Source organism: Equus quagga, chromosome 8 (assembly GCF_021613505.1).
Source record: "Equus quagga isolate Etosha38 chromosome 8, UCLA_HA_Equagga_1.0, whole genome shotgun sequence".
Classification (NCBI taxonomy): Eukaryota; Metazoa; Chordata; class Mammalia; order Perissodactyla; family Equidae; genus Equus; species Equus quagga.
This window is the reverse complement of record NC_060274.1, coordinates 40,473,039-40,489,920: the sequence shown is the minus strand read 5'-3', so window position 1 is coordinate 40,489,920 and position 16,882 is coordinate 40,473,039. Positions and strand designations below refer to the sequence as shown.

General features: G+C 36.6%; 1 protein-coding gene across 5 annotated transcripts in view; it reads left to right on the top strand.

Annotated features, from left to right (window-relative positions):
* Positions 1-16,882, top strand: part of URGCP (upregulator of cell proliferation) — an 82,256-nt gene that overhangs the window by 28,893 nt on the left and 36,481 nt on the right. The window contains exon 1 of one of the 5 annotated variants that reach the window (XM_046669677.1): positions 16,365-16,788. The exons of 2 other annotated variants lie outside the window; for them this stretch is intronic. In XM_046669677.1, coding sequence (XP_046525633.1) covers positions 16,775-16,788 — 14 coding nt within the window. In that variant the 5' untranslated portion in view covers positions 16,365-16,774. Of the gene's footprint in view, positions 1-16,364; positions 16,789-16,882 lie in introns of those variants that run through there. 2 more of the 5 variants (XM_046669675.1, XM_046669678.1) reach the window with 2 other exon arrangements.

Below are 16,882 nucleotides of genomic sequence, written 5' to 3'. Positions count from 1 at the left end.
TATGAAAAAGGAAGAAAAGGCAGTAATCAATGATCAAAAATTATTTTATAAAAGATAAAAAATTTAAAAATCAACTTTTCACCTCAAAAATCTAGAAAAAGGCAAATTAAAATCTAAACAAGTAGGAATAGATAAATAGGACTACACCAAACTTAAAAACTGTATCAAAGGACACAAACAACAAAGTAAAAAGGAAGCCTATGAAATTGGAGAAAATATTTGCAAATCAAATATCTGATCACCCCTTGGTTAATATTCAGACTATGTGAAGAACTCCTACACCTCAACAACAACAACAACAACAACAACAACAACAAAACTCCAAGTAACCTGATTGGAAAATGGACAAAGAACTTCAATAGACATTTCTCCAAAAGATACAGATGGCCAACAAACATATGAAAAGGTGTTCAACATTACTAATCATTAGAGAAATGCAAATTAAAACTATGAGATATCACCTCCCACCCGTGAGGCTGGCTACTATGAAAAAAAATAGAGAACAATAAGTCTTGATAAGGATGTGGAGAAATTGGAACACTTGTGCACTGTTGGTGGAATTGTAAAACAGTGTGACTGCTGTGGAAAACAGTATGGTGGTTCCTCAAAACATTAAAAATAGAACTACTCTATGATCCTTCAATCCCACTTCTTGGTATATATCCAAAAGAATTGAGAGCAGAGTCTCAAAGAGATATTTGTACACCCATATTCATAACAGTGTATTCACAATAGCCAAAAGATAGAAGCAGCCCAAATGTCCATTGATGGATGAATGGATTAAAAAAATGTGGTACGTACATACAATGGAATATTATTTAGCCTTAAAAAGGAAGGAAATCCTGTCACATACCACAACAAAGTTACCTTGAGGACATTGTGCTAAGTGAAATCCGCCAGCCACACAAAGACAAATACTATAAGATTCCACTGTATACATGCGGTATCTAAAATAGTCAAATTCATAGAAACAAAACGTAGAATGGTGGTTACCAAGGGCTGGGGGCAGGGGAAAATGGAGAATTGTTTAATGGTATATAGTTTCAATTTTGCAAGATGAAAAAGATCTGGAGATCTGTTGCACAACAATGGGAATAGACTTAACACTACTGAAATGCACTCTTAAAAATGGTCAGGCTGGTACTGTTTATGTAATGTGGTTTTACAACAGTTAGAAAAAATCAAAACAAGACATAAGCAAGTAATAAACGTAAGAACAGAAATCAATTAGGGGCCAACTGGTGGCGCAGTGGTTAAGTGCCCACGTTCCACTTCCGTGGCCCAGGGTTCACTGGTTCAGATCCCAGGTGGGAACGTGACACCGCTTGGCAAGCCAGCTAATTCCAGAACATTTTCTTCACTCCAAAAAGAAACCCCAGACCCACGAGCAGTCACTGTCCATTTTCCTCTCCCTCCAGCCCCTAGCAACCACTAATCTACTTTCTGTCCCTATGGATTTGCTTATTCTGGATATTTCATATAAATGGATCATAAAATATGTGGCCTTTTGTCTCTGGCTTCTTTTACTTATAAGGTTTTCAAGGTTCATCCATTTTGTAGCATGTATGAGTGCTCCATTCCTTTTTATGGCCAAATAACATTCCATTATATATATATCCCATAATTTTGTTTATCAGTGATGGACATGGGGGTTTTTCCTTCTTTTTGGCTATTATAAATAATGGTGCTATGAACATTTGTGCATATGTTTTTGTTTGGACATATGCTTTCATTTCTCCTGGGTATACACCTAGGAGTAGAATTGTTGAGTCCAAAGGTAACTCTGTGTTTAGCTTTTTGTGGAACTGCCACCCTGTTTTCCAAGTTGCTGCACCATTTTGCATTCCCACAAGCAATGTATGAGAGTTCTGATTTCTCCATACCCTCATCACCACTTATTATTGTTTGTCGTTTTGATTATAGCCATTTTGGTGGGTGTGAAGTGGTATCTCATATGGCTTTGATTTGCTTTTCTCTAATGACTCAGGATCTTGAGCATCTTTTCATGTGCTTATTGGCCACTGTATATCTCTTTGGAGAAATGTCTATTCAAATCCTCTGCCCATTTTTAAATTGGATTATTTGTCTTTTTATTGTCAAGCTGTAATAGTTCTGTATGTATTCTGGATTCTAGACTCTTGTCAGCTATATTATTTGAAAGTATTTTCTGCCATTCCACGGGTTCTCTTTTCACTTTCTTGACAATGTCCTTTGAATCACAAAAGTTTTTAAATTTTGTGCCATCCAATTTATCTATTTTTTCTTTGGTTTCTTGTGCTTTTAGTTGTCATAATATAAGAAACTGTTGCCTAGTCCAAGGTCATAAAGATTTGCACCAGTTTTCTTCTCAAGTTTTTTACAGTTTTAGCTCTTAAATTTAGGTCTTTGATCCATTTTTGTTTAATTTTTGTATATGGTGTAGGGTAGGAGTCCAACTTCATTCTTTTGCATGTGGATATCCAGTTGTCCTAGCATCACTTATTGAAAATATATTTAACGTTTTAAAATGTTTCACGTGCACTTGAAAGAATGTATATTCTATAGATGTTGAGTACAATATCCTATATATGTATGTTAGGTCAGGGGTTTTTTTGCATGTATTCTACAAACTTATGGATTTTTTTGTGTGTGTTTCTCAAGTACTGAATGATGTGTTAAAATCTTCCATTACGATGTTTATCTATTTCTTTTCATTATTCTATAAATGTTTGCTGTATGTATTTTAAGGCAATACTATTAATTACATGCAAATTAAAATGTGCTATAACTTCCTGGTGAAATTAACATTTCATTTTTATGACCTTTTATCTTTACCATTTTATCACTATCTAAAAATAATTATTCTGAATGAAAGAAGTTAGACTCAAAAAGATAGAAATTATATGATTCCATGTATATGACATTCTAGAAAGAGCCAAACCATAGTAATGGAATAAAGGTCAGTGGTTGCCAGGAGTTGGGGTTGGGAGAAGAAGGTGACTACAAAGCACAAGGGAATTTTTTGGGTGATGGAAGTGTGGTGGTGAATACATAACTCTATGCATCTGTCAAAACTCATAAAATTGTATACCACAAAGAGTACATTTTAGTATATGCAAATTAAAAAATACCATGCTGTTGGGGAAACCCAAGATGGAAAGCCGACTGTGACAGATAAATTTACCTGTATTTTAAACGTGACATACACACTTGAAGAGAATGGGAAGGAAGGGGTTAACCTATATAACTTTCAAGAACAGTGTTTTGACTGGATACTGTAAGCCTAGTGACAAAAAAAAAACTGTCCATATACACTGATGTTGGTTGGTAAATTTGTTTCTCACATTCTGTAACCCACAGGATATGGGCTAGCAATTCTGAAGCTACTTTACATATATAACAAATAGGTAAATATATTATAGACAATGAGAGTCAGGTTTCTCACTGTCTCAGAAAGAAGTTAGAGGCACACAAAGGAGGAATGCTACCCTGTGGTGCTGGATTAGATTCTGAGGTATCAGTAGGAACTCTTTGTTTATATGCAAATTTTCATACTTTGGTAAAATATACGTAGCATAAAAGTTCCCATTTTAACCATTTTTAAGTGTACAGTTCAGTGGAATTAAGAACATTCACATTGTTGTGCAACCATCACTGTTACCATATCCAGGACTTTTTCATCATCTCAAACTGAAACTCTGCATCCATTAAACAATAACTCCCTATTCTCCCTCCCTTCAGCCCCTGGTAATCTTTGTTTTACTTTCTGTCTTTATGTATTTGACTATTTAAGGTTCCTCATACAAGTGGACTCATATAATATTTGTACTTCCTTGTTTATTTCACTTAGCGTAATATCTTCAAGGTACATCCACATTGTAGCATGTATCAGAATTTCATTCTTTTTTTAAGGCTGACTAATATTCCATTGTATGTATACATCATACTTTATCCATTCATCCATTTATGGACAACTGGATTGTTTCTACCTTTTGGCTATTGTGAATAATGCTTCTATGAATGCTGACATACAGATAACTGCTTGAGTCCATCCCTTCATTTCTTTTAGCTATATACCTAGAAGAGGAACTGCTGGATCAATTATTAAATCTATGTTTAATATTTTGAGGACCGCCATACTTTTTCCACAATGACTGCACCAGTTTACATTCCCAGTACCACTGCACAAAGGTTCCAGTTTCTCCACATCCTTGCCAACACTTCTTAATGTGGCACATGACTGTATATATAGACACACGTCTATATACACACACACACATACACACACTAGTTTATATATACATGTATATACACACAGAGATAGATTTAGAAATACAGATGTGCACACATATGACTTAGTATTCACATGTTTCCTTGCTCTCTCAGCTGAGGGCCTAGACACAGTAACTCGCCAGTAGCAATGAGCACCCTCAGCACCCAGATCTTGGTTTCTAAATACCATTCTCCAGTTAAAGGGACCAGGGCCCCTTGGAGAAATGGTTGATTCCAGGGCTGGAGCAAGGAAAATACAAGATAATTCTAAAGTTTCGTTGGTGGCAGAAAGTAAGGAAGTGCTAGAAAAAGGAAAAGGATGAGGGCACGTAAAAAGACACAGGAGCCAACCTGAAAGAGTTGCCATTGGCCACAGCTGGAACAATTTGAGAAACGTTTTCTTAGTATTCTTCTCCAAAATCCATGACCTCAACCTATTTATGAGATAACATCAGGCAAACCTAGACAGTCTTCAGAATACCTGATGTGTACTCTTCAAAAGGGTCAAGGACATAAAAGACAAGGAAAGACTGAGGAACTGTCACAGATTAGAAGAGAATAAGGAAACATGACAGCTAAATTTAAAGTGGAATCTTGGATTGGATTTTGGAACAAAAAAAAAACATTAGTGGGAAAACTGGTGAAATCTAAGTAGGGTCAGTGACTAAACTACAGTTTAGTTAGTGGTATTGCAACAGTGTTAATTTCTTGATTTTGATAATTGTACTAGGTTATGTAAGATGTTACCGTTAGGGGATGCTGAGTGAAGAGCACAGGGGACTATTATACAGTCACTGCCACTGTTCTGTACCTTGAAAATGTCCCTTAAGTCAAGGTTTGTTTATATATTCCGTATGCTTACCTGATTTTTTGTGTCTTTCTCAGTACTGAATGGTGTGTTAAAATCTCCCACCATGATGGTAGATTAGTTTATTTCTCTTCATAATTATATCAATGTTTATTTTATATATTTAAGGTTATATTGTTAGGCACATGCAAATTTAAAATTGCTGTATCTGCTTGGTGAAATAATATTTTATCTTTATGAAGTCTCCCTCTTTATCACTTGCAGTGACTTTGCCTTGAAGTCTATTTCATTTGATATTAGTGTAGCTATAGCAACTTTATTTTGGTTAGAATTCCCATAAATATCTTTTTCTATCCATTTACTTTCAACCTCAGTATCCTTATGCTTCAGAAGTTTTTCATCATTGCCTTTTTATTGTGCCCTTATTTAGGCTACAGATGTGTGGGAGCTAACATTCCCTTCCTGCTATTTTTAAAGAAAAAATATCAGCCAAAATGATAAATTCTTACATGTTTAGGGTACGTTCTCACTTCTTGATATCTCCCTAAATGCACATCAACATTGAAATAGGATTCAGAAGTTCTTTTTTAACCGCATGTAATACACTTAAAAAAAAAATCCAGCCTGACAACCTTTGCCTTTTAACTTGAACATTTAGCACATTTACATGATTGTAATTACTGATATGTTTCAATTTATAACTAACATCTTATTTTGTACTTTTTATTGTACTACCTGTTTCATGTTTATTTTTCTCTTTTCTTGCCCTCTTTTGGATATATTCAATATTTTTTCTCATCTCTCACCTGTTACTCCCTGCCCCCATCAGTTTGGAAGTTAGAGTTAGGGCTATGATACTTTCGTTGTTCACTCTAAGAATTACTACATGCTCTCTCTTAAAACAAAAAGTAATAAATAAATAAATGAAAAAATAAATAAAAGTCTGATTATAGCCTTTGCCTATTTCTGTGATGGGAGTACTTTCATCATGGCTGCTTTCAAGCTACCATCACTGAATGTGGAGTTGGACAGAGACATGTAGCAATGGCTTGTAAATGGCTTTGAGCTGGTTTCACACCACTCACACCCTTAATAAATTAAAGAGCCTTAGAATACTTGAACTCCATATTCTGACTATTATGCTATTGTTGACACGTATTTTAACTCTTTGTATTAGTTTTCTATTGCTGCTGTTACAAATTACCACAAGTTTAGTGGCTTGAAACAACACAAATTTATTATCTTCCAGTTCAGTAGGTTAGAAGTTCAATACAGATCTCATCAAGCCAAAATCAAAGTGTTGGCAAGTCTATCTTCCTTGCTAGCACCCTAGGGGAGAATCTGTTTCCTTGCCTTATCCAGCCTCTAGAAGTGGCCTGTACATCTTGTCTCATGGCCTCTTCTTCATTCATCAAATCCAGTAACAGCAGGTCAAGTCGTTCTTACAACCCATCACTCTGACCTTTTCTCCTGCCTCCCTTTCCCACCTGTTAGGACCCTTGTAATGACATTGCCGCTATAATCCAGATAACCTCCCCATATTAAAATCAGCTGATTACCAACCTTAATTCCATCTGCAACCTTAATTTTCATTTTCCATGTAACATAACATATTCACAGGTTATGGGAATTAGGATGTGGGCATCTTTGGGGGATCATTACTTTGCTTACCTCTCTTGCTTTAAATTTTTTTTTATTTAACCCATGATATATTATTATTATTGTCATTGTTTTTAATGCCAATGTTTAAATTTACCCACACAGTTGCTATTTTCTGTGCTCTTTACTACTGCTTGCAGCCCAGATCTGCTATCTGCCAATTTCCTCTTGCCCAAAGTACCTCCTCTTGGTGTTACTCATTTCACTTTTTTGTAACCAGGTGTGGATTTCTTTTTACTTGTTCTGCTTGAGATTTGTTTAGCTCTTTGAATCTGTGAGTTGTGTCTTTCATCAATTCTGGCAAATTCTTAAGTCATTATCTTCTTAAATATTTCTTCTCCATTTTCTCTCTCTTCCCATCTGGGTCCATAATCACATATATGTTAAACCTGCTAACCTTATCTTCTGTGTTTCTTACCCCTTCATATTTTCCATCTCTTTGACTTTTTGCTCCATTCCAGATAATCTTTTCAGTTCTATATTCCAGTTCACTAATTTCTTTTCAGTTTGTCTAATTTGCTGTTAAACTCATCCATTTAATTATATTTTCTTTGTTTTGATTCTTTTTCAAATCTCATTCTTTTTTTGTACATATATTCAAGATTATCTTTTATTTCTTTCAAAATATTAAACATAATTACTGTAAAGTCTGTGCCTAATAATTCCATTTATCTGAAATTCTTGAAGGTCTGTTTCAGTTTTTTTGTCATTCATGGTACCTTGTTTCTGTTTTTGTCATTTTTGACTATCAGATGCTCATTTTTCTTGGAATTTTATTTCAGAAATTCTTTGAGGTGGAATCTAAAAAGTAAAACAAACAAACAAAACAAATTGTCTCATAGATAGAGAGAACAAACTTGTGGTGGCCAGAAGTGAGGCGGGTGAGGGGTTGGGTGAAACAAGTAGAGGGGATTAAGAAGTACAAACTTCCAGTTATAAAATAAATGAGTCACAAGGATGTAATATACAGCATAGGGAATATAGTCAATAATATTGTAATAACTTTGTATGATGTCAGATGGTTACTAGACTTGTGATCATTTTGTAATGTATATAAATATCGAATCACTGTTTATTCTGAAATGAACATAATATTGTATGTCAACTATACTTCCACTAAGGGAAAAAAAGAAATTATGTGAAGCTTGGAATAAATGTGGATTCTTCCAGAGGGGATTTATGTTTGTGTCTGCCAGGTTCCTGGAAGGACTCCCAATCCAGGATCACTCTAAAGTTACTTCTCAATTTTCAGATTACCCAGGTGGTATGAACTGAGGCTGCAAAACCATGTGAGGGCCGCTTGTCATTTCTGTATTCTCAGAGGTAATCCTTTTAAGCCAAATTGGAGACGATCAACTCTCATCTGGGGTGAAGGCCAGTTTATTTCTATTTCACTGTCAGTACTGTGGGTATGGTCCTTTGGGGTCCCAGCTTTAGGCATGGAGGCCGTTCTTTTACAGTCCTTTCTTGGGTGGGTCCTGAGAGTTGTTTTCTGTTCCTCAAACACCTGAGACTGTGAAAACCCAAACTCAGGTTCACCTGGTAAGGCAAAGATTCCCAAGGAGAAGGAGGCTGCAGTTGCTCTCTAAGTTCACTTCTTTGCTTTTGGGACCTGACTAGAGAATTCCCAGCTTTCCTACCAACTCATTGGAGAGTTTTAATATTAAAAAAATTATCCACAGTTTTAAATTTTTTAGTGTTAGGGTCAAATCAGGTATGTAGCATGTATTTTCTGATAATTAAAAGCCACTCTTTCAGACCTTTTATTTCAACAATGTGTTTTTAAATTTCTGAGATTTCTAATTCTCTTTTTTTAAAAAAAAAATGTTGTGGTAACATATATACAACATGAAACTTACCATTTTAACCATTTTTAAGTATACAATTCAGTGGCATTAATTACATTCATAATGTTGTGCAACCACAACATCACTATCTATTTCCAAGACTTTTTTTTAATCACCCCTGGGACTCTACCCACTAAGCAATAAGTCCCCATCCCCTGGTGACCTGTAATCTACTTTCTGTCTCTCCTAATTTGCCTATTCTAGGTACCTCATGTAAGTGGAATTACGCAATATTTATCCTTTCGTCTCTGGCTTATTTCACTTAGCATGTTTTCAAGGTTCATCCATGCTGTTGTATGTGTCAGAATTTCTTCTTATGACTGAATAACGCTCTTTTTTATGTTTCTACTATATTTTGTTTATTCATTCAGTAGTTGATGGGCATTTGGGTTGTTTAAACCTTTTGGCTGTTGTGAATAATTGCTGCTATGAACACTGATGTACAAATATCTGAGTCCCTGCTTTCAGTTCTTTTGAGTATATGCCCAGAAATGGAATTGCTGGGTCATATAATATTTCTGTGTTTGGCTTTTTTTTTTAATATAGAAATAGAGAACAAGTTTCCTTTTTTTTCATGTTTAGCTTTTTGAGCAACTGCCAAACTGTTTTTCCACAGTGGCTAAACCATTTTACATCCCCACCAACAGTGTATGAGGGTCCCAATTTCTCTGCATCCTTGGTATTTTCTGTGGTTTTGATTATAGCCATTTTGGTATGTGGAAAGTAGTATCTCATTGTGGTTTTTATTTTTCTTTCTTTAATGGCTAATGGTGGTAAGCGTATTTTCATGTACTCCTTTGCCCTAAGTATATCTTCCTTGGAGAAATGTCTATTCAAGTCCTTTTCTCATTTTTTAATTGAGTTTTTTGTTTTGAGTTGTAGGACTTTCTTAGGTATTTTGGATATTAATCCCTTATCAGATATAGATTTGCAAATATCTTCTCCCATTTTGTAGGTTGCCTTTTCACTCTCTTGATAGTGTCCTTTGATGCACAAAAAATTTTAATTTTCATTAAGTCCAATTTACCTATTTTTGTCTTTTGTTGCCTGTACTATCATTGTCATATCCAAAAAAGTCATTGCCAAATCCAATGTCATGAAGCTTTTCCCCTGTGTTTCTTCCAAGACTTCTATTGTTTTAACTTGCATGTTTAGGTCTGTGGTCCATCTTGAGTAATTTCTATGTATGATGTAAGTATGAGTCCAACTTCATTCTTCTCTATGTAGATATCCAGTTTTCTCAGCACCATTTGTTGAAAAGACTATCCTTTCCACATTGAATGGTCTTAGCACTTGAATCGAAATTATATTGGACTATATATGTGAGAGTTTATTTCTGGGCTCTTTATTTTATTTCATTGATCTATATGTCTGTCTTTATGCTAGTACTACACTATTTTGATTACTGTAGTTTTGTAGTTAGTTTTGAAATCAGGACATGAGAGTCCTCCAATATTGTTCTTCATTTTCAAGACTGTTTTGGTTATTCAGTGTTCCTTGAGATTCCATGTGAATTTTAGGATGCGTTCTTCTATTTCTGTAAAAACTGTCAGGATTTTATTTTTTAAGGAAGATTAGCCCTAAGCTAACATCTGCTGCCAATCCTCCTCTTTTTGCTGAGGAAGACTGCCCTGAGCTAGCATCTGTGCCCATCTTCCTCTACTTTATATGTGGGACACCTGCCACAGCATGGCTTGACAAGCAGTGCATAGGTCTGCACCTGGGATCCAAACCAGCGAACCCTGGGCCACCGAAGCAGAACATGCAAACTTAACTGCTGTGCCACCAGGTTGGCCCCCAAAATGTTAGGGTTTTGATAGAAATTTCATTGAACCTATAGATTGCTTTGGGTAGTGTTAGCATCTTAACAATATTAAGATTTACAATCTGAACATGGGATGTCTTCCTATTTATTTATATCTTTAATTTCAACATTGTTTTGTAGTTTTCAGCTTTCACATCTTTTCCCTCTTTGGATAAATTTATTCCTAAATATTTTTCTTTTTGATAATAATGTAAATAGAATTGGTTTCTTAATTTACTTTTAGTATTGCTCATTGTTAGCGTTTGGAAATACAACTAACATTTTTTACTTTATTATGATTGACATGCAAAAAGCTCTACATAACTAATATATACAACTTGGAGATAAGTATACACCTGTGAAACCATCAGTACAATTAAGGCCATAAACTTGTCCATCACTTCCAAAAGTTTCCTTTCCCTTTATTTATTTTTATTATTTATCTGTTTATTTATTATGTATATTTCTTTTGTGGTAAGAGCACTTAACATAAGAACTACTTCTCAGCAAAGTTTTAAGTATATCATACAGTATTGTTGACTATAGGCCTTGTGTTGTACAGTAGATCTCCAGAACTTATTCATTTTGCATAACTGAAACCTTTTACCCTTTGACCAACCAACACCTCTCCATTTTTCTCTCCTCACAGTCCCTGGTAACCACTATTCTATGCTCTGGTTCTGAATTTGACTAATTTAGATTTATCATAAAAGTGGGATCATGCAGTATTTGTTCTTCTGTGCCTGGCTTATTTCACTTAGCATAATGTCCTCCAGGTAAATCTATGTTGTTGCAAATGTCAGGCTTTGCTGCTTTTTAAAGGCTGACTAATATTCCATTGTATTTATATATACAATTTATATACATTTTCTTTATCCATTCATCCATTGACATTTAGGTTGTTTCTACATCTTGATTATTGGGAATGATGCTGCAATGAACATGAAAGTGCAGGTATCTCTTTGAGATTGACTTCAATACTTTTGGATAAATACCAAACATATAGTGGGATAGCTGGATCATATGGTGTTTCTACATTCAACTTTTTGAAGAACCTCCATACTTTTTCCATAGTGGCTGCACCAATTTACATTCCTATCAACAGTGTACACAGCATCCCATTTCTCAACATCCTCACCAACACTTGTTCTCTTTGGTTTTTTTGATAAAAGCCATTCTAACAGGAGTGAGGTGATATCTCACTGTGGTTTTCATTTGCATTTCCCAAATGATTAGTGATGTTGAACACTTTGATATAGCTATTGGCCATTTATATGTCTTCCTTTGAGGAATGTCTATTCAGGTCCTTTGCTCATTTTTTAATCAGGTTGTTTATTTATTGTTGAGTTTTTTATCATAGGAGTTTCTTATATGTTTTGGATGTTAACCTCTTATCAGATATATGGTTTACAAATATTTTCTTCCATTCCGTAGGTTGCCTTTTCATTTCGTTGATTGTTTCCTTGGCTGTGCAGTAACTTTTTAGTTTGATATAATCCTACCTATCTATTTTTGCTTTTGTTGCCTGTGCTTTGGTGTCATATCCAAGAAATTATTGCCAACTCCAATATTTAGCTTTTTCCCTATGTTTTCTTCCAAGAGTTTTATAGTTTCTGGTTTTATGTTTTTGTCTTTAATACATTTTAAGTTGATGTTTGTATATGGTGTGAGTTATGGATCCAACATCATTCTTCTGCCTGTGGATATCCAGTTTTCCCATCATGGTTTATTGAAGAGACTGTTCTTTCCCCATTTTGTGTTCTTGGTACCCTTCTCAAAGATCAGTTGATGATGTGTGGACTTATTTCTGGGCTCTCTATTTTTACTGTAGCTTTGTAAAACATTTTGAAATTGGGAAGTGTGATGCCCCCAGCTTTGTTCTTCTTGCTCAAAAGTGCTTTGGCCATTTGGGGTCTTTTGTGGTTCCAAAGGAATTCTAGGATTATTTTTTCTATTTTTGTAAAGAATGCCATTGGGATTTTGATAGGGATTGCATTGAAACTGTAGATCACTTTGAGTAGTATGGACATTTTAACAATATTAATTCTTTCAATCCATAAACATGGGATGTCCTTCCATTTCTTGGTGTCTTCTTTAATTTCTTTCTTCAGGGTTTTAAAGTTTTAAGTGTGCAAGCCTTTCACCTTCTTGGTTACATTTATTTCTAAGTATTTTATTCTTTTTGATGTTGTAAATAAGATTGTTTTCTTAATTTCCTTTTTGGATAGGTTGTTGTTTGCATATAGAAATGCAACTGATTTTTGTATCCTGCAACTTCACTGAACTCATTTATTGGTTCTAAAAGTTTTTTTGTGTGGAGTCTTTAGGGCTTTCTATGTAGAAGATCATGTCATCTGCAAAGAGATAATTTTACTTCTTCCTTTCTGACTTGGATGCCTTTTATTTCTTTTTCTCGCTTAATTGCTACATCTAGGACTTAGAGTACTGTGTTGAATAGGAGAAGCAAGATTGGGCTCCTTGCCTTGTTCTGGATTTTAGAGGGAAAGCTTTCAGCTTTTCATCATTGAGTATAATATTAGCTGTAGGCTTTTCATAAATGGCCTTTATTGTGTTAAGGTAAGTCCTTTCTATACCTGTTTTGTTGTGAGTTTTTATTATGAAATGGTGTTGAATTTTGTCAAATGCTTTTTCTGCATCTATTGAGATGATCATGTGATTTTTATTCTTCATTCTGTTAATGTGGTGTATCACATTGATTGATTTGCATAATTTGAAGCATCTTACATCCCAGGGCTAAATCTTACTTGGTCATGGTATACAATCTTTTTAATATGCCATTTAATCAGTTTGCTAGTATTTTGTTGAGGATTTTTCATCTATGTTCATCAGGGATGACTGTTTTTGTTCTCTCACTGAGCTTAAGAAGATTATTTTGAATTCTTTGTCAAAGAGTTCATGGATTTCCATTTCTTTAGAGTTAGTTACTAGAGCTTTATTAGGTTTCTTTGTGGTGTTATACTTGCCTGATTCTTTGTGATCCTTTTAGCTTTGGTTTGGTATCTGTGCGTTTGAAGAAGCAGTTACCTTTTCTAGTCTTTACTGACTGGTTTCAGCAGGGAAACACCTCTTCAGTCAGCCTGGTCAAATATTCTGGGTGGACTGGCTGATGGACCTATGGATGGACCTACTGCTGAGGTCTCTGAGCAGGCCTGCTGCACGTGTCCACAGGTATGTGGCCTGCTGCCATCATCACAACTGATTTTTGTGTCTTGACTTTGTTATCTGCAATTTTCCTGAATTTGTTTATTAGGTCTAATAGATTGTTGTTGTTGTTTGGTTTTTGTGGAATCTTTAGGGCTTTGTACACACGTGATCATGTCATCTTTAAGCGGAAATAGTTTTACCTCTTCTTTTCCAGTCTGGATCCTCTTTATTTCTATTTATTGCCTAACTGCTCCGAATAGGATTTCCATCACTATGTTGAACAGAAATGACAAAAGTGAGCATCTTTTTCTTGTTTCTGTTTCAGGGAAAAACTTTCAGGCTTTCACCACTGAGGATGGTGTTAGCTCTGGTTTTTCATATACAGCCTCTATTATGCTGAAGAAGTTCCCTTCTATTCCTAGTTTGAGAGTTTTTGTCATGAAAAGTTGTTGAATTTTGTCAAATGCTTTTTCTGCATGAATTGAGAAGATCATGTGGGTTTTTTCCTTCATCATATTAATGCATATATTACACTAATCAATTTTCATATGTTGAACCATCCTTGCATTCCAGGAATAAGTCCCACTTGGTCATGGTGTATAATCCTTTTTTATGTTTCTGGACTCTGTTTGCTAGTATTTTGTTGAGAATTTTTATATCAATATTCATAAAGGATGTTGGTCTGTGTTTTCTTGTAGTGTCTTTGGCTTTGGTATCAGGGTAATGACCTCATAAAATGAGAAGTGCTCTTTAATTTTTTTTGAAGAGTTAGAGAAGGATTGGTGTTAATTCTTCTTGAAATGTTTGGTAGAATTCACTGGTGAAGACATCTGGTCCACGGTTTTCTTTGTTGGGAGGTTTTTTGATTACTAATTCAGTATCTTTACTTGTTATAGAGCTATTCAGATTTTCTATTTCTTCATTATTCAGTTATGGTTGATTATGTGTTTCCAGAAAACTGTTTTTTTCACTTGGGTTATCCGATTTGTTGGTGTACATCTGTTCATAGTATCTTCTTACAGTTCTTTTGAATCAGTAGTAACGTCCCCACTTTCATTTTTGAGTTTAGTAATTTGACTTCTCTCCATTTTTTCTAGGTGAGTTTAGCTAAAGGTTTGTTAATTTTGTTGATCTTTTCAAAGAATCAACTTTTTATTTCATTGATTTTTCTCTATTGTTTTTCTATTCTCTGTTTTAGTTTTGTCTGCTCTAATCTTTAATATTTCCTTCCTTTTGCTAGCTTTGAGTTTGGTTAGCTCTTCATTTCTTTGTTCCTTAAGGTATAGAGTTATTGATTTGAGATCTTTCTTAACATAGATATTTACAGGTATAAAATTCCCTCTTAGCACTGATTTTGCTGCCTCACATAAGTTTTGGTATACTTTTTTTATTTTAATTTTTGTCAGAGTGCTTTCTAATTCTCTTGTGATTTATTCTTTAATGCATCACTTGTTTGAGACTGTTTAATTTCCACATATTTGTGAATTTTCCAGTTTTCCTTCTATTTTTGGCGTCTAGGTTCATCTCTTGTGATAGAAAAGTTACTCTGTATGATTTAAATCTTTTTAAATTTATTAAGACTTGTTTTGTGGTCTAACATCTGGTCTATCCTGGAGAATGTTCCATTTGCACTTGAGAAGAATGTGTGTTTGGCTGTGAAATGCCACATAGCCACTAAAACTCATGTTCAGGAAGAATATGTAATTTCAGTGAACATATATTAATTATTTTAAAATATATTTTACAATAAAATTTATTTTAAAATATTATCTGACCTCCCTCACTCCACTGGCAATCATTGCTGCCTTCAATCAGGCCATTTAGTGGTTGCCCACGCCCCCAAATCTTCCTAATCGTAGTCCTCTTGGATTTATATTTAAGTTGGGTCTCATAAACCCCTGTGGCTTTGCTTATCAGCTCACATTTACAGATCATTAATTATCTTCTGAACTCAAGACAGCAATTATGAGCTTCCATTTTACTGAGGAGAACAAGGATGGATTCTCAGGGAAGGAACGAGACCATGTACCAGGCAATGTATTAAGTCACTTTATAAATATTAACTCATTCAACCCTCAGAGAGAGGAAGGAACCTATTATTATCCCCGTTTTTCAAACGAGGAAACTAGGGTTCTGGGACGTTTCTATCTTGCCTGAGGTTCCAGAGCTGGTAATTGGTGAAGCCCAGATTTCAACCCAGGTGTTCTGGCTACAGAGGCAAGGCTTTCAGTCACTGCTTTGTTGCCTCTTACTCTTATTGGTAAAAATAATAAAATACTGATTATTGATTATATTTAGTATAACAAAATTGTGATCAACAATGGTTTACATTGTTCAGAGCTTTTTGTTAAGTGTTTTCACTTACAAGAGCTCAATTATTTCTGAAAACTCATTTTGCTGAGACAGGAACTGAAGGTCAAGTACCCACAAGTGATGCTGCGAAACACCACTGCAGGAATTCCAGACTCATTATTATTGCTTAATAATGCAATGTAAATAATAATAAAAGTGCCCACAGTCCTTAGGGCTTCACAATGTGATTTTACACACATTTTACGGGGTAACAGGCTTAGAGAGGCCAGCAACTCGCACAAGACAGCACAGCAAGTAAGAAATAGCAAAGCTATTGTTTTGCTTAATAATGATAATAACGCCTTGCACTCCTGGACTAAAGAGAAGGCTTTTCTTACGGAACTTAAACTCAAATCACAGGGAGGTGTCGACTTCACCAGGGTCCCGCAGCTGCTTCGTGGCCCGAGGGCAGGTTTTCGGGTGGTTTGGCACCGGAGGAGCCTCCCGGCGAGTCCCAGAGAGGGAGCACCTGGGGCACCTGGGCAGGTGGGCGGGTCCGGGCTGCAGGCCGACGTGGGCCGCCCCCCTCGGCCCGGGTGCCGACTCCGTGCTGCCGGCGCGCCAGCCGCCCCCAGGCCGCTGAGCTGACCCCAGGCCCACGGACACCCCGCCCCCCGCCGATACCCGGCTGCACCCCGAGCGCTGCGGGCCCACTCATACCCCTTCTCGGGTGGACCCCGGGCCCCTTCCCCACCCCGTCCCCGGCCGCCCCCCGACCCCCTCCGCGGGCCGCTGGACCCCTCCCTGCACCCCCGGCCCCTCCCCGAGCCCCGCCGCCTGGAGCGGCCCGGGCGGGCGGCCGGTGGCCGGCGCGAGGCTCCTCCCCGGCGGAGTCGCTCGGCGCGGAGGAAGCGGAGGCGGTGGCAGCGCCGAGACCTCGCCGCGCTCATGGCGTCGCCCGGGTGAGTGCGGCGCTCGGGCCGCGCCAGGGTGGGGGCTGCGGGCAGCGAGGGGGGGCTGCGGGGTGGGGGCTGCGGGTGCGGGCCTCTCGCCGGC